Source organism: Camelina sativa, chromosome 9 (genome assembly GCF_000633955.1).
Source record: "Camelina sativa cultivar DH55 chromosome 9, Cs, whole genome shotgun sequence".
NCBI classification, from domain to species: Eukaryota; Viridiplantae; Streptophyta; class Magnoliopsida; order Brassicales; family Brassicaceae; genus Camelina; species Camelina sativa.
In genome coordinates, this window is record NC_025693.1 from 8,125,786 (window position 1) to 8,146,449 (window position 20,664).

The 20,664-nt window shown below is 33.1% G+C and overlaps 3 protein-coding genes across 3 annotated transcripts; 2 read left to right on the forward strand and 1 right to left on the reverse strand.

Moving 5' to 3' along the window:
• Positions 11,318–13,269, forward strand: LOC104710722 (uncharacterized protein At3g28850-like). The gene has a single exon (XM_010427363.1). The coding sequence runs from the start codon at positions 11,789–11,791 to the stop codon at positions 13,097–13,099; it is 1,311 nt and encodes a 436-aa protein (XP_010425665.1). The 5' UTR covers positions 11,318–11,788; the 3' UTR covers positions 13,100–13,269.
• On the reverse strand, positions 16,832–16,960 carry LOC109126380. The gene has a single exon (XM_019229890.1). It carries the CDS (start codon positions 16,958–16,960, stop codon positions 16,832–16,834), a length of 129 nt encoding a protein of 42 aa, XP_019085435.1.
• Positions 19,017–19,690, forward strand: LOC109126626. The gene is made up of 2 exons (XM_019230337.1): positions 19,017–19,105; positions 19,627–19,690. The coding sequence occupies exons 1-2, from the start codon at positions 19,017–19,019 to the stop codon at positions 19,688–19,690; spliced, it is 153 nt and encodes a 50-aa protein (XP_019085882.1).

Below are 20,664 nucleotides of genomic sequence, written 5' to 3' on the forward strand. Positions count from 1 at the left end.
ATTGAGGCTGAGATTTGGATATTCGTCTATGTTTGATAGCAATTTGCAACAATCAACAAAATTAGCACTAATTTTGCTTTGCAAAGTTTTACTATTTCTATTGGTTACTTTTTCTTATACGTCTAATTTTCTTTGTTACTTAGTTCGTGTCTTTTGTGCTGTATTGTGTGCATGTTCACAGAATTGTGTCTTTTGTGCTGTATTGTGTGCATGTTCACAGAATTTTAGATCATGCAAAAGCTATAATTGTACTAATCATTAGCATTGAGACTATTCGTGTTATTTTGGATTACCGTGTCCTGTAAAAGTCCGGAAATTTCTAAGATAGAGAAATTCTCTTATTATATTAATGAAAACTAAGCTGCAACTGAATTTTGTTTCGAAAATCCTATATATTTACCCCATGACAGTTTTTATACATAGACATAATGCTAAATTTTAGAGGTTTTCTAATTTAATATAAAATTACAAAAATATCTATTTATAAAATTACAAAAATTATTTTGGATTTAATGTGAAACTTTATTATTAGGGCATTTTCAATGGTACTCTATTTTTGTCTCTATAATAGAGGAACTCTATAATAGAGGTGAGTTTTACTCCAATGGTATTCTATTCTCACCTCTAAAATAGAGACTGCTATTTTTTCCTCTATTTATAGAGGAACCCTATTTTTTTTACAAATGTTCCTCTATAAATAAAGGAAAAAATAGCAATCTCTATTTTATAGACGACCATTGGAGTAAAACTCACTTCTATTATAGAATTCTTTTATTATAGAGAAAAAAATAGAGTTAACTATTGGAGATGGTCTTAGTTAGTACATATATACATTTATAATTTGAGGACTAAAATGAGAGTAACACTTTCATTTAATTTATCCTACATCAGAAATCTTTTTTCAATCAAGGTACATTAATTTCCTTTTCACGTATAAATATACTTTTCATCAAGAATTTTCTAATATTGTAATTTTTATCGAAGAAAAATATAATTTTACAGCTAATTGTTTTCTTAGAATATCTTGTTTTTAAAAAAAAACATCAATGTTGTAAAATATTATGGAGATACATTGTTCAGCATGTCTAATAATATTTTGATATTGATGGTCTTGAAAATATAATAAACTAGGTTTTCACCCGCGGGACTAAAAATATAATAAACATGAGAGATCTTTTTACAGAGAAATAATTACTAGGTTGACCTCTAGTGATAACAGATTTTTTTAAAGTTACAACAGATTTTTTAATTTAACCAAAAATCTGTCGTTTGATAAAAGATTTATAACATTTTTAAAAAATTGCTAAAATGACATATGTGAACATCATATCTTATGGCAGATTTTTTTACGTTATGACAGTTTTTTTGTTTGCTTCCAAAAATCTGGTGTTTGATAACAGATTTATTAGATGTAAAATTTAAATATAGTAACAACAGATTTGTTTTAAGTTATATTTTTTTCAGTCATATTTTTATTAATTATATTTTTTATAAATCATATTATGAATCATATTTTTAAACTCATATATTTAAAGCATATTTTATACATTTTCATTTTCCTAGATCACATTAAAAAGTTTAGCATCATATTTTAAAATCATATTTTTTATATATTATATTATATTTCATAAATCTTATTTGAATATTTTTTATATACATCATTTTTTGTTATAATTTCATACATTATATTTTTATAAAACTTATTTAAACTATATAATCTTAAACTTCATATTTTTAAATCATATCTTTATACATAATATTTTTATAAACAAGTTTTTGAATATTATTTTTATACATTATATTTTAAATCATATTTTATTTTTATAAATTATATAAAAATAAACATCAGTTTTTAATCATTTTAAATTTTTTATTAATCATATTTTAAAACCAAAATATTAAAGAGAATTTGTTAAAATACCTTTTTTGATATACCCCTTTTCAAAAATACCTCCTTTTTTGGCCATTTTTATTTTTGTCCTCCTTTAATTTTTAATGACTATTTTACTTTTAGATGAAAAATATTTTAATCAATAAAAAGAAAAACAAATTTTTCCGCCAAAAAATTTTCCAACATATTTTCCCGCCAAAAGTTTTCGAAAAAATTTCCCGCCAAAAGATATTTTTGTCAAAAAAAATATGATAAAAATTTTAGACAAAAAAAATTTTCCGCCAAAAAAAATTTACAAGGTTTTTAAAAGATTTTATAAGGTTTCTACCTTATAAAAGCCTTATAAACACCTTGTAAAGGCTTTTACAAGATTTTTTAAAGAGTTTTAAAATATTTTTTAAACACCTTGTTACAAGTTTTTTAAAAGGTTTTTAAAAGGTTTTCAAATGGTTTTTAAAAAGATTTTAAAAGGTTTTTAAACACTTTGTAAACGCTTTTACAATGTTTTTAAAAGGTTTTTAAACACTTTGTAAACGCTTTTACAATGTTTTTAAAAACCTTGTAAACGTTTTTATAAGGTTTTTATAAGGTTTTTAAAAGGGTTTTAAAAGGTTTTCAAACACCTTGTAAACGCTTTTAAAAGTTTTTTAAAAGCATTTACAAGGTTTTTAAAAGCGTTTACAAGGTTTTTAAACACATTGTAAACGTTTTTAAAAGGTTTTTAAAAGTGTTTACAATATTTTTATAAGGTATAAATTTCAATATTTTTGGCGGGAAAAATTTTCGATTTTGGCGGGAAAATAATAATTGTTGACGAGAAAATTTTTTGATTTTGGCGGGAAAAAAATTTTGGCGGGAAATTTTTTTATTTTTTGCGGGAAAATAATTTCGATTTTTTATGACTGTACATTCTTGCTGTCACTCAAAAAAGGATAATTTGATCATTTTGTATATAAAGAGGAGTAGTTTTAAAAGTGGTCAACATGAAATGGTATTTTTAAAAAGAGGTATGAAAAAGGGGCATTTTTGAGAATGCTCCAATATTAAATACTATAATATTTTCCATTTTTCGTTTTTTCAAAAAAAAAAAAATTTAAATAGTTTCTGGGTTTTTAGTCTTTTTATGTTAAAATTGTGTCATTATAGTTATTGGATAAGATGAAGTGTTAATCTTGCAATTAATTGCCAAATTTGTGTCAAATTGTTATTTTTCACTATTATTTATTATCATGTTTTCCGTTATGTTTGAATTGTACATCAACTTCCAAAGTTTGGAATTTTATTGTATTCTTTCTATTATCATTAGTGGGAAGAGATCAAGCAAACAATGTTTAGTTATTAGTATAGCTTTCGTAGAAGATCCCATTTACACAATTGAAAATGAATCGGGTCACAAATTCTTTATGTTTGTGATTGCCAATATTGTCTAACAGATAGATCTGATAATGATGACACCCCAAAGCATAGAAGAAAGAAGAAAACTTCACAACAAATTATTATATAATAATACAGTCCCGGACTCCATAGAGCCACAAGTTGGCTTTCTCAAAGAATCAAGTGACAAGAATTTTGAATACTATGTTTTATATTTTGGTAGTTCAATTCTCACAACACTTGACCAAGAAGAGGTGCAGCTAAGTTATATGTCCGGACCCTCATCTCAGTAGGATTCACCATTTCCATCCAAGGAGTTTGAAGAAAACAATATAAAGCACTCATGAAAAATCTGGAATCTGAATGTTAAGAATCCAGATGATTAAGTGAAGTAGGTCAGCGCCGTAGAAGCAACATTGAAATGGCAGTCGGAGAACGCCACAACATTGAAAAGGTAACCATCATGGACCTTTCCATTAAAGAACTCACCAAGAGGATAACCTCTCTCCACCAAGAGCTCCTCAACCTTGCACCTACTGTCTCCATAAACTCTCCCCTCATGTCTCAAAAGGAGTCCAAACTAAAATCCCTCAAATTCCAGTTAAACTCCTTACAAAACCAACAAAAAACCCAACCCCCAATGCCATATGACCTTTTAACACCATATCCCATCTTCACACCACCTTACACAGCCCAAACACAATCTTTGTCATTTTTCCAAGATCCAAATATATTTGGAGCATCCTCTTTCTTACCAACAAAAGTTGTTTCCGAACAACAAACCACCAAAAAGAAAAAAACCAACAGAAAAAAAAAAGGAAAGGAAGCTACACCTGAACCACCCAAACTTTTGCCCGAGACATCTAAATCTCAAGACCAACCCAAAAAAAGCAGAGAACAATTAATGGTGGAGCATGCTAATCCAATTACTATTTTTCTTGAAAAAGTCGCAAAATAGAAAAGGGGTCTAAGCAGAAAAACCGTTATCAAAAGGACACCAACAACACTAAAGGATGAGGATATGAGGCCAAAATCTCATCATTCATGATGGTTGAACCTACTGTGGTCGAAGAAGACATGCAGAGTGACGGCGGAAACATATATGAAGACTCAAGAATCTAGACGAACTCAGATAGAAGGAAATATGCGGTTTATTACAGAACCACATAAAGGTTTCTTTTTCGACGATGTCCCCCCTTCAAAATGGTGTGACAAAGTATACGAAATGAATGCTTGGCTGACATCACAACTTTTTAACCCAAGAGCCACTCTACCTACATCAATCAATAAACTGGTGGTTAAATTACAAGGACGCCTCAGGCAATGGTTGATAAGCCTAGGTCAAATCGACAACTGCAAATCCGACAATCTCCAACAGTTGATGCCTTGGTGGGACATATCCACAATGAATTTCTGGGTACATGGAATCACTGTACTATCCAAGCGAGAGAATAATATCTTAGCATGAGATGCTGGTCCTTCAAGAGGAAGGATATTGAAAGAAATTATGATCGAATGTCAAAGAGATTTTATGTCCTGAATGAGATAGATTATGTCAACCTTAAGCAGGCGTACATGAATTAACTTTCAGAACCACTTGGAAATGAGAAGTCATGAAAATTGTCTCTCAAAAATATGTCTCTCAACCAAACTTCACTTGGAGAAATATATCACATATATTTGGCAGTCCTTGAAAAGCTATGTAACAACCAGAAGTTCTTGAAACAACTTCCAAAACAAGGAAAGCTTCTCGGAAAAGCATGTGATCGACCAGATTTCACTATCAAATGCAGAGACAAGAAATGTCATTGTTCTACAAGTCATGGAAAAGAAATGAGCTTTAAAAGCAAGTGGCAGAAGAGATATCCAAAACTATATTCCAGAAAAAATAAAAATTCTTCATGAAGAAAACTCAAAGAGGTTTCAAGAAATCAGACAGATGTTACATCTCCAAGAAGAAAAGATATTATGTGAAAAAGTGTCCTAACAAGAAAAAGAGAGACAACCTCCATGGCTACTTAGAACAAGTTGAAGTATTGATGACTCGGATATTGAATCCATATTTTCTCTTGATGATGAACCAACATGTGATACAGTTCTTGCAATGGGTATGGAGTTTAAAGATGGATCTTTAAAAGAAGATACCGGAGATGAAGGAGATAAAGATGACCAATTCATGGGGTTCGACCTCTACAAGATTTCTGGAAAGTGGAACAACCACATCAAGAAGAATTGGTGTATCTAAACAACCCATCTCCATATGCCAAGATCTACATCTTCCCTACCAATTATGATAAACAAATGATTATCATAGCCTATTTTGACACTGGAGCTGCCTCATCCATCATCAAATAAGACCTCCTCCTAGCCTCACATTGGAATTCATGCTCGGTAGCCTTCAAATCAGCAAATGGCCAGATATTCCACATCTCTCTTATCAACAAGCCAATCTACATCCAAATCTTCCCTGAATACATGATTAAATTCAAATTATATGGTTCTGAACTCCCTGGAAAAGACTTTATACTTGGATTTGATATTCTTCATATCCTTTAGAGAGTTTCATAGAACCTGAAAGCTCTCAAATACAAATACCATCTGCTACCTTGGACAACAGTGTCTCATCTGTACCCTATGGAGATAGTTAATCATGAGAGAAAAAATTGTAAAGACGTCCTACGCCAACTCTCATTCGGAGATTACCCTTCAAGAAGAACAAAGATGACAACCTAACCAAAGCAAGCCACCCAAGAATGAACTCCGATCACTACAATCTTGCACTTGAAGAAATTGACCAACTTTAGAAAGAAGACCTTATTGAGAAAACCACTTCACCTTGGGCATGTGAAGCATTTGACATCAACAAACGAGCTTAACAAGTGCGAGGAAAACTCAGATTAGTCATCAACTACCAACCACTCAACCATTTTCTTGTAGATGACAAGTTTCCTTGCTGAAGAAAGAAGTTTTATTCCAAAAACTACCACAAGCACAAATCTTCTCAAATTTTAACTTAAAAGCAAGATTTTGGCTGCTTGGAATCAAACCAGAAGACATACCAAAGACATGGTTTTGTGCACCAGATCGCCATTACGACTGGGAAGTCATGCCATTTGGACTTAAGGTCCCCCCTTTTATATTCCAGATTATGATCAAGATATTCGAGCCTATCCTCCCAAATGTGCTGGTGTACGTCGACGATAATTTTATGTTCTCATCAGACACAGATTCCCACACATCATTAATGGCGCAGTTTCATGGTATCGTACAAAAATACGGTATTATGCTATCTGAAAACAAGATGGTGATTGGAGAAACAAAAATTAACTTTCTGGGCATGCATATTCTTTAAGGCGAATACAACCTTCAACTTCACATTGCCACCCAGCTCAATGAGTTTCCAGATCCTTCAAGCAAATCCAGCAGTTTCAGGGAATTTTCAACAATATGGCAGATTTCATCCATGGTCATGCAAAACATAGATCAGTTCTCTTTGCTCAACTCAAGAAATAGAGCCAGAAATGCACGGATGTAGTAAAAGAATTGAAGAAAATTTCTATGACCTTACTAGCTCTGAAAATCTCAGCAAAAGGAAAAAGAATTCTGCTGACAGACGCAAGTGATTGCTATTGGGGAACAATACTCTTAGAAGAAAATGAGAGATGAGAAGGGAAAAACACATATATGTGGCTTCAAAAGTAGATTCCTTAAAAATAGTGAGAAACACTACCATTCTACTTATAAGCAGATACTCGTAGTCAAAAGAGAAATAGAAAAGTTTGAGTTTCATTTGGTGGGAAACATTTCCTCATCAAGATGAACATGTCATCCTTTCCAAAAATGATTCAATTTATGCAGAAGGTTCTACCACAAGCTCAATTACTCAGGTGGGAAAGTTAGTTTTTCCAATGGAAATTTGACGTCAAACACATCAAAAGAAAAGACAATTTCCTCCTGGACTTTCTTTCTAGGACTCAGCGACAGATTTCAACATGTACCAATGATCTACATCCTCATTCCAGACAATCCAATTGAAGATAATCTATAGAGAATGATCGTCGATATGTCGCATGGAATAAGAGAATCGTTGCTCGACAACGTACTGATCTACATAGGGCTGGAGACACTACATGGTTTCATGAAACTCTATATACACATATATGGTATTGACCAACGTCCAGTTCTTGGCCTCCTTTATCATCCAGTCTATCCTTTCCTCACCACCATCCATATGAACCGTGTTCATTACAGGCGATTTCCTATAAAAGCATGCCTCCTACTTTAGTATTTGACAGACTTATACACTATTTCAGTCCTCATTTACAAAAGTCCAATACTTGGCGAAATGCATATTGACCAGACGAAAGACGCATTATAAACTACTATAAAAATGGCTCACGTTGTTCCACGATGTTACCTAGTGGCAAGAACATGTTTGAGCACATCTTGAGCTGGAAATACCTGTCACGTTCAGGATCACTACAATCCAAGAAGAACAAGACGGCAAAAGAATTATCAGAAAGAAATAGGATGCAAACGTTGAGACAAGCTACAATAATGATGCTTTTAACTTGGGAACTTTCATCAACGCACAAAGCAAATAACATTACTAAATGTATTTGATGAATTTGAAATTGACCCCAATCTTTGTTTTCCTCACATAGTGCACTGACCCAACAGATACGTCTATCTGTTAGGATTGGTCGAAGAAATACGACAAGTGCGAGTAGGCTTCCATGATCAATACACTTGGCCACAATCTAATCTAGATCAGCCAGTCTATAGAGTTGAAGGAAAAAAAATATAAGATAAAGCGATACATTATAAGCCAAAAGATCTATGTCATAGAAGTCGCCTCAAAGAGCGAAGAAACACGACAACAGATAAGATGGACGTCGCCTATGTTTTGGAGATAAGGGGGATAAGTGTGACACAAGTATGTGATAGATCATAAAAACATGTGTGATAAATAAAAAACAAAATATGATGTGAAGTAGATGATTGTGAGAGAGTTGAATAAATATGGGGTTTTATACATGTTATCTGTTGTTTAAAGAAATAACAAGAGACTTTTATCAAAATAAAAACCAAAAAAAGTAACCAAGAAGACTTTTCATACTTGGGATTTGAGATAAAATAAAGATTCGGACGAAATCTAAAATAATTAATAGTCCGACTTGTAACACAATTCAATATAAAAATTTTGCAGGTGAAGAAACTAGTAAGCAATAAAAACATAGTTAACATGGTATAAAATCCTGTTTTAGAAATCGCTAGACGCTAGTCGGACGGTCATGATGGGCCTAGCGTCTAGCGAGAAAATCGGAGATTAAACGGAGATTAATCGGGAACTAGTTTTAGGGTTATTTTATTAAATTAATAATAAAATAAAAATATGTAGTATTAAATATATGTATAATTCTGTCTATGTTAAAATAACTATATCAAATAAAATATAAAACTATAATATTGTTTTTAAAATTACGGTAAACACATAAAAACGTAATTTTAAAAGAAAATTTATGATTTTCATTAAAAATTTGTACATTAGTTATTATAAAACATCATAAACTCTTAATTTAAATGTCTAAATAACAAAATAATACATATTTGATTTATATTTGGCTCTAAAAGTAATTATTATATACAAAATTAAGCGGAAAATAATCGGATTATACGAGTTATAATCAAATTAGACATGTAAATTTAGATAATCGATGCTAGGTGGGGATTAGTCATTAATCGAGGCAGAGAAAGTGGGACTAACGATTTTGCGGAAAGTAATCAGTGCTAGGCGGGGATTTTTAAAACAGGGGTATAAAATAGAGGTACAAGAAACCGAGATACACAAACAAAAAATATTGATTTTTAATATTGCTTTATATGAAATTTTTATGATTTGTGTAGATGATGAATTTTTAGAATCATCCGGTTTAGTGACGGACTCTAAAGAAAAAATCAGTTTACCATGGTCAAAAAAAAGTTTATAGAAGTCAATTGTGCTATTTTATAAGGGTCAATTTGATTTTTTTTTTAAATTTAACTAATTTTAAAAATTCATCAGAATCATTTAACCCACATGGTTGTACACTAGCTCCACCTGTGCTCCGGTTAACTTGGTTCAAATCAAGAATAAACCAATAAGGTCATATTCAGCCCGTCAACATAAGTCCGATGAGCTCTACACCAACCTATGATGGAAAAAGAAAGATAAAGCCAATGATGAGAGAAAATCATCTTCATAACCGACAATAGAACCTGTTTGTTAAAAAAAAAAACCGACAATAGAACCTATTCGTAAAAACTGAGACACCTTTGGATTAAAAATCTCAGTACAAACTACCAGCGACATGTCAATAAAATGTTCGTTGATATTCTCTGTTATAAGATGAAATTTTACATTGAGGACATGCTTATCAAATTTATCTCTATTCGTAAAGAATCATATTGACCATATAAGGGGTTGTTTCAATATATAGGAGTAGTTCTAAATGAAATTTGAACCAGGTAAGTACACTTTTGGCATCGCGTCAACATAGATCCTTGGATACATAGTTACTGAGACAGGGATTGAAGCCAATCTGAAAAAGATTGTCACTGTAATCAAATTTCTTTCGTCAAAAAACAAGAAGGATATATACAGTGATTGTCATGTTGCATCATATACTTTGAATCGTTTCATTGACTGATCAACTGATAGATTATTACGGATAGTGTCGATATATTTGTGTTGTACTTATCGTCTTAGTGTGATAAGGTTTAGATTCCGATATATTAGCACATTGAGCTTATCATGTATTGAGTCAATAAAGCAAGTCAGTTTGATATCTAATTCTATATAGATGCTTACCGTTTTATCAACTATTATGCGGGGAACAAGGATTTTGAGTGGGATAAAAAATGCAAGAGCGTATATAAGTTACCGGAATCATTGGTAGCTACTCGTAGATTTCTCGATGTCCCTAGACTTGTTGCACGTGTTTTTGCTTTCACAAAATTTTGCATCTGTTTTATTTAAAATCCTAATATAGTCTTCCAATTTGTTATAGGCAAAATAGTAGTTTATGTTAGTGTCAAAATGTGCTAATAAACTTTTTTGCCTATAACAAATTACGAGTAACCAATGGTAGCACAATTTCTGATAAGTCAAAACTTTTTTTACGATTTTGATAAGTAATTTAAGTTTGTGATAGGTCAAAATTTCTTTTAAGAAAAAAAAAAGAAATATTTACGTGTATACAAAAAAAAATGAATACCCGAGTCTCATAAATTTACTTAAAGTATATTTAATTATGCGTATTAAATATGTCTACTGTAACTAAATACATTTTTTTAATAGATAATGTTTTTAACCTTAGTAATTTATTATATATATATCCAAAGTCTTGAATAATGTGATAATCTTAAAATGAAAATAATTGATTAAATAGAATTTATCAATACTATATATAAGGAGACTTTTCTATATATAAGAAAACCATTTATGTATATTATTTTATATGCCTCTATATATTAGTAAACAAATTTCTCTTGCTATTTATTTTAATTTTTGATTAATTTCTATCTTATCATGGATATCCATACATAGATATATATTTATATATAATATTAATTAATTAAAATATCAAAAAGATATAAAAATAATTTGTGGTGATCCTTAAACCTTACCTGCAATTCTTATGAATTTTTGAAATACTAAGCCGGCCATTAATAACTATCACACAGTTAGTAGATATAAATAAAAAGTTCCTAGAAAATCAAATGCATCATTGATAAAATTAAATATCAAATCCAGTACCCTATTTTTTAATATATATATATTTTTGATGATTTCTTTCATTTTAGAAACGAAATTAAGAAGAAAAAAAAGTTGAAATTAAAGAAAATGACATATCAAAAACTGGTAGATATGATTCCTAATTTAAGCAATCCAAAAAAGTTTTATCTGAAAAAGGAGCGTGTTATCACGCGCCTTCACGTACCCTTAAAACACGACTAGAAGGAGTCAAATTAAAAAAAATTACCAAATTGTGTGACCTTCAAAGGAAAAAAAAAAAAAAAAAACAGAGTCTCTTTATAAATCTGAGAAAAATTATTCAACTTTTCTAAAACTTTGACATTCTCCTTCCTTCTTCGAACTTTTTAAAAAGAGAGAGAGAGACTTTGTAAAACCAGACGATGATCATCATGATGATAATGATGAACAACATGTCCTTGTGTTCTCTTTGTTAAAATCATTCTCTTTCTCGTTCTTTTTTCTTTTTCTCCCTTAGAATCCATAATCCTCTGTTTTGGTCTCTGTTCTGGGCTCTGTTTTTGGAGATTGATCTCAAAATCCAGATAAGAGAAAAAAAAAAAAAAAAGGTTTAATTTTTATTTCAGATTCATCTCGAAATATTTTTTGCTTTTTGTTTCCAGCTATTATTTTCACAAATCTCGACATAACTCATCTCGATTTCACAAAATCCTTGTCTCCAAATCCAATTTTTTTCCCCTTTTTGTGCTTTTGATTTGAGATCAGTTATGGGTTGTGCGAGTTCCAAGCATCGTAGTAAGCGTTGTGTTCATTGCCAGCGAGGATATTCTCCGGTAGACGTACCGAGAAGCCAATCTGTGCACCACCAACCACAAAACTCTGAAGATAGCTGTCACATGGTGGCTCTAAGTTCGTCTAGCCTTGGATCTCTCAAGCTATGTGATTCTTCTTTTGGGCATAATCACAAACACTTGGCAGACTTGAGCGATAAGCTTGTTTCCGAGGAATCTGCGAAAACGGGAAATGGGTTTGGTCCAAATGTGGTCAGAGAGAAGTCTGACAAGGAGAAATTTAATTTGGAAATGCAGGCTAAGCTTATGGAGGCGAAGGTTTGGTCAAGTATGATGAATGAGAAGATCCCAAAGGTTGTGCCGAAGACACCGATTGAGACGCCTCCGGGGGAGCCTGAAACGATTAATACATGGGAAATGATGGATGGGCTTGAAGACAATCTTAGTCCTTTACGATCACCAAATCATGTGAGGAGCTTTTCGTTTAATGTTTCACGTAATGGTGATTGCGAACGAGCTAAGTCGAATGGTAACGGTGAGACGCTTTGGCTTCAAATGGAGGAAGCACAAGGGTTTGAAGATTTTGATCCTGAGATCATTTCTTCGTTTAGGAAATCGCTTCAAGAACTTCCTTCTGATCATCCCTTTCACATTTCGGTTCACGATTTCAGATTGAATCCAAGTTTCAATTTCTCTGTTGATGAAAAGGAGGAGGAGTCTTTGGATGAAACAAGAGAATGGGCTGCTAAAGAGAAAGTGATACTTTACTTCACAAGTCTTAGAGGTATAAGGAAGACATATGAGGAAAGCTGCGATGTTCGGGTTATACTAAAAAGTCTTGGGATTAGAGTGGATGAGCGAGATGTATCGATGCATTCGGGTTTCAAGAAGGAGTTGAAGGAGCTGCTAGAGGATAAGTTCAACAATGGCGTTGGGATCACATTGCCTAGAGTTTTCTTGGGGAGGAAGTATCTCGGTGGAGCAGAGGAGATTCGAAAGTTGAATGAGGACGGGAAGCTGGAGAAGCTTCTTGGAGGCTGCGAGAGGGTGGAAGAGAACCAAAATGCTAATGGGCAAGAATGCGAGGCTTGTGGAGATGTAAGGTTTGTGCCGTGTGAGACGTGTTCTGGGAGCTGCAAAGTGTACTATGAATATGAAGATGAAGACGATGAGGATGAAGAAGATGATGATGATGAAAGTGTAAAGGATGAAAGAGAGTATGGGTTTCAAACATGTCCTGATTGTAATGAGAATGGTCTTATTAGATGTCCTGTTTGTTGTAATTAGTTTACAGTCTTTACATAAAAAAGGCAACCTTCAATTTATGTTTGTTTTACAAAATTTGAGTTTTGAGTGATTGAGAGTTTTTTTTCTTGCCTCTAAAAGATTTTGTTGTACATAAAGAGGTTTTTGATTCTGAAAATGTCAAATTGGAATTAGGATGTGTTGTTGTTGTTGTTGTTGTTGTTGTTGTCTATTCTTTGAAATTCTAGTCATGTGTTTACATCTATGTTTGACTCATATTTTTAAAAGCTGAGTGTATTTGTTAGCTAACAAAACATGACCGGAGAAAAGGGGAATTGTCAAAATTCTAGAGCTTTTTTTTTTTGTCGATACGTGAAACTCTTCTTATATGATGTTCCCTTTTTAATTGTCATATAAGCATAGTTGGGAGACTTGGAGGAACAAAAAGTGTATCTGTTCAGGGTAAACGGCAATGTGAAGATTAAATTAATTAAATGCAATTTTCTGATTCCACCTTGGAATGAAATTAAATGTACTGTACTAGTTTATAAAATACAGTACATTTTTTGAATAGATATTTGATATTTTACGTGAATAAATATAATAATATTTAATGCCAAATCAAATCTTATAAAAGTTTGACGGCCTCATTTATAGATTTGCAAAACTCTTGTGTTCTATTAGAATATTTAGTTCAGGTAAATATATTAATATTTAACACGTTAAGTATTAATTTCAAACAATTTCTAATATGAGTATGCCAAATATTTGTATTAACATAAAATTTTCTTGATTTTTCTTTTATTTAATATACATAAATTCATGCACACTGATTTTTTTTAATATATAGTGTTTATAGGTGAGGTACGTGCCGCACACTGTGACGCACACTATGAACAACATGAACATTATTTGAAAATGAATATTTTAGAGAGAATCGAGCTTTCGATTTTGCTGTTGATGATACCTAAAAATGGAGTACTGCGCATAAATCTGTTTTCGCGGAATGAAATCTTTGCAAAAGAAAAATATTGTCGATAACTAGAAGGTCATTCCAGATAATACTCATCCACTAAGACAATTTATAACTTCTCTATGCTTAAGGCATCCCCAACAAATCCTTAAAACCTTCAATTTTGAGGTTTTTGACAATCTAACAATTTATCGATAATATTTTATTACCTCAAATTTTCAGTTTGAAACCTCAAATTTTCGATAACTTGTGAAACCTCAAATTTTCAGTTTAGTCCCTATATTTATGTCTTTCATAAATAATTGTATAAAATTTAATTAAGAATATACTTAAGCACACTAAAATAAATTTAATAAACAAAAAATAATTTATAATATTAAAAAAGTCTACAAAATGAAATATAATATTAAAAACAAAGTTACAAAAAAATATACATTAAACAAGGTTCCCACAAAATAAAAATACATTAAACAAACTTAACACAAATTAAAGCAAACTACACACAAATTACTTAAACACACATATATTACAAGTTGTACCAAAATACTAGTAATTAGGAAAATCAGATCATGAACCTCCCAGATCACAAAAATATTGTCCATAAATATTTTGAGCAAATGAAGGTTGTTGTTGCTGCTCTTGAATTCTTTCTGTATGATTCTCGCTTTCTCAGACTGCATAAACTCACTTGTATTGTCATCAAGAGAATCTAAATTTGTTAGTAATATCCTATCATCCTGTTCTTGTTCTTTAAGAGCTAGTTTTCTAGCTTAATTTTTGAGACGTAAGTGCTGCAACTCATAATTTTTACTCCTAGTTGTTGCATTGTCTTTTAAGAAAGTAAGAATTTTCTTCATTTGATGAAACTATTGAGTCAGCGGTGTTGGTACCGTGATCCGTCACTTCGGATCATGGGCTTGGGCCTTGGACAAATATTGAGAATGGGCCTAAGACGGACAAGTGAGATGGGCCGAAATGAAACCGGCTGCTCGGCTGAAATGCGGAACACCGAAGTAAAAGAGTAACGGTCGGGCAAAGCATCTCGGAGTTCGAAGATGGTTCGAAAATCAAGCAATAAATCAAATTAATGAGACCACGGGATTTATGGAGTTGATTGATTTGATTTTAATTGTAATTAGACTATAAATACGAGAAAAGGGGGATGTAGAAGGGGACGGAAAAACTTTCGATTGGCAATAAGAACATTCACTTTTTTCATTTCACAAATATAATTCTTCTTTTCTATTTGCTCGGAACTAGAACGGTGATAAACAGTAAAACAACCAGACTTAATTCACTTTGGAACTCAGGTGAAAACCTTAGTTCCCACAAGCGGATGAATTATTACCTTCAGCCATTTTTCTCTTCAGTTTTGCTTTCTTCGATCCAATAGGACGTTGTGATGAATTTGATCCACCATCTTCACTGCTTAAGTTGATTGAAAATGAAGACAATCAGGTGTCTGTGATAATGGAGATCCGACCGTATCGCTTTCGGCAGTAGGAGTTTCTAGAATACTGATATGGACATTGTCGGTAAACTTTGGAATATCCATCATCAAGGCCCACACATGTTCAAATTTAAAACATTTGTTAAGTTTTGGATCTTGTATCAATAAGTGTTTTGATTTATCCATCTGCATAGAATTCGTACACAAAATTATCATATATAGAATAACAAACATTTGATGAATATTTAAAAATCATATATACATTTGTTGAGTATTTACTTACTATTATGACACCCCGGTTTCAGAGACTTGCGGAGAGGTTTAAAAGAATTGATTTGGCCACCTATGTCAACAAAGTGCACTTATCTTTTCAGTCAAAGGTCCTGAGAGAACTCCAGAGTTAAGCTTGCTTGAGCTGGAGTAGTCTCAGGATGGGTGATCTTCTGGGAAGTGACTATCCGAACTGTGCGAGTGAAGACAAAACACAGGGAAAGATCATGTGGTGATTTGTAGGGACAGTAACAAGTCTTTAAAGCCTCCCGGACGTAGCAAACCGACCGTCAGATATGGTTGGGCTCACGGGCCTAGTGAAAGGATGTGAGGCTCATTAATGAAGGTGGGCCCATGGACTAGGATTAGACATGGGGCCCACTGAGAGGTTGGCGGTCGGAGCGTTACAAGTGGTATCAGAGCCGAAACCAGATGAGTGTGGAGTCGACTGGGGTCACACCATCAGGGGTGACGGTCTTGGTGCGCAACGAGGACGTTGCGATCTGTTAGTGGGGGTGAATTATGACACCCCAGTTTCAGAGACTTGCAGAGAGGTTTAAAAGAATTGATTTGGCCACTTATGTCAACAAAGTGCACTTATCTTTTCGGTCAAAGGTCTTGAGAGAACTCCGGAGTTAAGCATGCTTGAGCTGGAGTAGTCTCAGGATGGGTAACCTTCCGGGAAGTGACTGTCGGAACGTGTGAGGACAAAACATAGGGAAAGATCATGTGGTGATTTGTAGGGACGGTAATAAGTCTTTAAAGCCTCCCGGACGTAGCAAACTGACCGTCGTATATAGGTGGGCTCACGGGCCTAGTAAGAAGACGTGAGGCCTATTAAGGAAGTTAGGCCCATGGACTGGGATTTGATATGGGGCCCACTGAAAGGTTGGCGGTCGGGGTGGGGGGGGGGTTACAACTATGTCTTGTTCGGACGCCCCACTTAGATGCATATTTTCTACTTGGTGCACACAACTCTTCAAATTTCTAATAGCGTAGAGAATAATACCCATCCTACCTTGTAGAGATCTACTGCTTCTAATCTCCCAACTCTCTATTTTTTTTTCAATGTAACTTTTCTCTATTTTCCCCATAATTTCCGCAAAGCTTGGTTATTGCTAACTATTGGATCTTGTGAAATTTCTAAATACACTCGACATAAGAACTCATCTTCTTGTTGACTGAATGATAAGCCTCTATTTTTTTCCATATTTTTGTCTAGAAAAGAAAGAATTCTTTAGAGTGTGAGTTTTTTGTTAGGCAGAGTCTATTATTTATACACAAGAAGGGATGGATAATAATAGAGTTTCAATCTAACGGTCGACAACAAGTGAAATAATAAAGTTTTTTTATTGATGTACATATATTTTACCATGTTTTAGCACACTTTAATCCTCACTTTTACATTGTTTACTGGCTAGTTTTAGCACTTTTATGCATTATAGCTTTTGTTTATGCATTATGATAAAATTTGCATAGCATTTGCATATTTGTGTGCATAAATAGGTGAATTATGTATTTTGGAAGCACAAAGGAGAAGTTGTGAACACAAGGAGACATCTAGCAAGGAAATAAGGCTCAAAAGAGGAGGAAAGCAATCACTCGACCATGGACTCGAGGACACACTCGACTGTTGCAAAGAAAAAACACTCGGCGGGATTCAAGACGAGCCCCTCAAAGATCGACTAGAATGAAGATCTTATGTTGGAATTAAGCTTCAGTGTTCTTCATCAAAGTTTTAGGAAATCGAGTTAGCTTTCCAATGCCGGTAGTTTCCGTCTAATCGGGGTTGCCTTTGAAGAGTTATCCCTATTTTACTGAACATATATTATCCCAGATCGAAGACTGTAACTACTTGATGGACCAACCACTCGACCATACACTCGACGGAGCCCTGGTCGAGCACATGGTCGAGCACTTGCAGCCAAATTATTCTTGTGTCATCTAGATAACTAGGGCTTCTCTCATTTCCTATAAATAGGCCTCTCACCTCTAGCCACAGAACAAGCTCGTTTTTTAGGTCTAGCCACCAAAACTTGTAATCTTAATAACTTTTGATCCTTTAAATATTTTCATTTGAATTCTTATGCAAAGTTGCTTATTTCATCATTTTGTTTCAATTATGTCTGTTTCAACATTTTCTGGGTTTGTGTTCTTAAATCTTATGTATTAGATCTGAGTAGAGATAGATTCTTAAGGATGGGTTAGGTTGGTAGAGAAATTGGTTTGTTTAGGTTGTTTAAGCTTGAATTCTAAAGAAGATCTCTATGCTATCTTTGTTCTGAGAAGTTAAGGATAGATCTTAGGTGTTTTATCTTCCAAAAGATGTTTAAGATGCTCGATAAGACTAATACTAGAGATTATTGTGCCTAGTCTAAGATATTAGTTGTCTAAGGTGTTTTGGACAACTAATGAATCTGGATCTTAGTGCCTGCTTAGTATGGTTTCACCAATGAGAGTTGGGTTAGAATGTTTCTAAAGTTGATTGTTATTGTCATGAGAGTGGATTAGCAAGTTTATGACATCATTTTCTAACGATTAGCTCTTTGCTGATTGAGTTTTGTTAAGAAACCTAGATATATTAACTTTAATACCAACCAATTATTCCCATCCTTAGGATCTGTTTGCTACTTGTTTACTTCTGTTTCTTGCATTTAACTACTTTTCATTGTCTGCTTTAGTTTCTGCTTTTAGTTTTGCATTTAATCTTTTGTTCTGCATCACTCGACCTTGGTTCATACCATGCTAGACCGAGTGCAAGCTCGGGCTCTAGTTTGTTTAGTTGTTTTCGCTCTATTCTGTTCTAGTTTGTTTATGTTTACTTATGCTTCCTAGTTTATCTTGCTTAGTATTGTTTATTGCACTTGTTTTGTAGTTTAATTATGCTTAGCACTTCTTTAAGTTGTTTTGTTTATTGCATTTCAATTCTACTTCATTAGGTTGATAGATAAACCCTCTTTTCTGACTTGGCTTAACTTGTTCTATCTTGATTGCATCTTTTGTGATTAACATTATCCCATTTGGATTGACACCTTAAGTACATAATTGAACCTGCTAGGATAGACATAAAAATCCTAGTTTCACTTATCTTATTCAATAGTAACATTTTATCTATAAAACACACACATATAGACGTTAAAAAAATACTACAAAATATTCACTTACAAAAAATGAATTTTAATATTGGAGGTCCATCTTTTACTCAAAATTCTTCATCTTCCGACTCATCTGAGTTTGATGATTTTTTTATGGATGACATCGAAGCAATGGATACAGAAGAAAAAATTGCTGCCAATTGTTTTCTCAAGAACAACCGCCTTAAGCACCAAACCACTCAAGAAAACAATCAAGTAATTTTCGAGGCTCTATTCCTGGACATGTGGTTATACACCGTTACAGAGAACATGTTCACCACAATTTGTACAACGATTACTTCTCTACCAATCCTGTCTATGGTGAAAGAGAGTTCCATCGTCGATTTTGAATGTCAAAAAGGCTATTTCTTCACATTGTTGATGTTGTCAAATAACATGACAACTAATTTATTCAACGACATGATGCTTCAGGAAGATTGGGCTTATCTACTTTACAAAAGTTAACAGCTGCTATTAGGATTTTGGCATATGGCATGTCTGCTGATACCACAGACGAATACATCAAAATAGGAGAGTCTACAGCAATCGAATGCATGAAGCGCTTTTGTCGAGAAATTATCGCTATTTTTTCGGAGTGGTATCTTAGGTCACCAACAGAGGGGGACGTTACTTGGCTTCTTTACATCGGCTAACAACGTAGATTTCCTGTAATGCTGGGTAGTCTTGATTGTATGCACTGGAAGTGGAAAAATTGTCCAACTGGTTGGGCCGGACAATTAGCAGGTCGTAGCGGAGCACCCACAATCATTCTTGAAGCAGTTGCAGATTATGATCTATGGATATGACATGCCAGGAAGCAACAATGACATAAAGGTTTTGAAGTCATCTAACTAAAGAAAAAAGAAGTTATAGGCCTCGTGGGATAATATCAATCACTTTGCAAAATAATCCAATTAAAAAATCCTCACTGAACGCGAATTTGTTATGTTGGGACATGAAAGGGGATCCTATCAACTTGTTGATAAAATTATTTAGTAATTCTTAACAATTGTTATCTAGTGGATCATTTGGCAATATAGACTCGTCGATAAAGGTGCATGTGTTGTGTTTGATGCCCCCATTTGTTTGTTTTCTTACCTTTTTTCTACATGTTTATCATAAAATACTAATGTGGTATTAATTATCAGGTGTATATAATATGTGCCCCATGTTAATTAATAATTACTCTTCAGGATCCTCCAGTGGTTACTCTCATAATTTATCGACTCCAATGCTCTCGTCTCTCGCGAGAGTGTTTTTATTACTACTGTCTACAAGTACTTGTTTTACCCTCTCTATCTTATATTGATTATACATTGTTTTGATTAAACAAAAAAAAATTTTACTTTCACAAAAAAAAAAACTTTTTTACTTAAAAAAAAAAACCTTCTTTACAAAAGTCTTAGTCAATGGTATCTTGAATAGAATACATGTGGTTTCAATTAGCGAATAAGATACATTGTTCATGATCATTTTCTAAAATATGCTAAATCTTTTTTCAACACAACTTGTGGAAATTAAAATCTAAGAAGACAATTACAAAACTTTTTTGAATTATGCTCTCTTAGACAGGATATTTTTTGACAATTATCGATTGGAAAGGATATTTTTATAATAGTCATCAAATGTTTATCTGAATCTTTACAATAATAGTTCTTACTTTATGAATTTCTACAAATATGCATATGATCAATATTCATACTTTTGCCACTTTTAAAGCATTATATGTGTTCATTCTTGGTGTTGTGTTAAACTATCTACATGTTGATTTCTTAGAAAT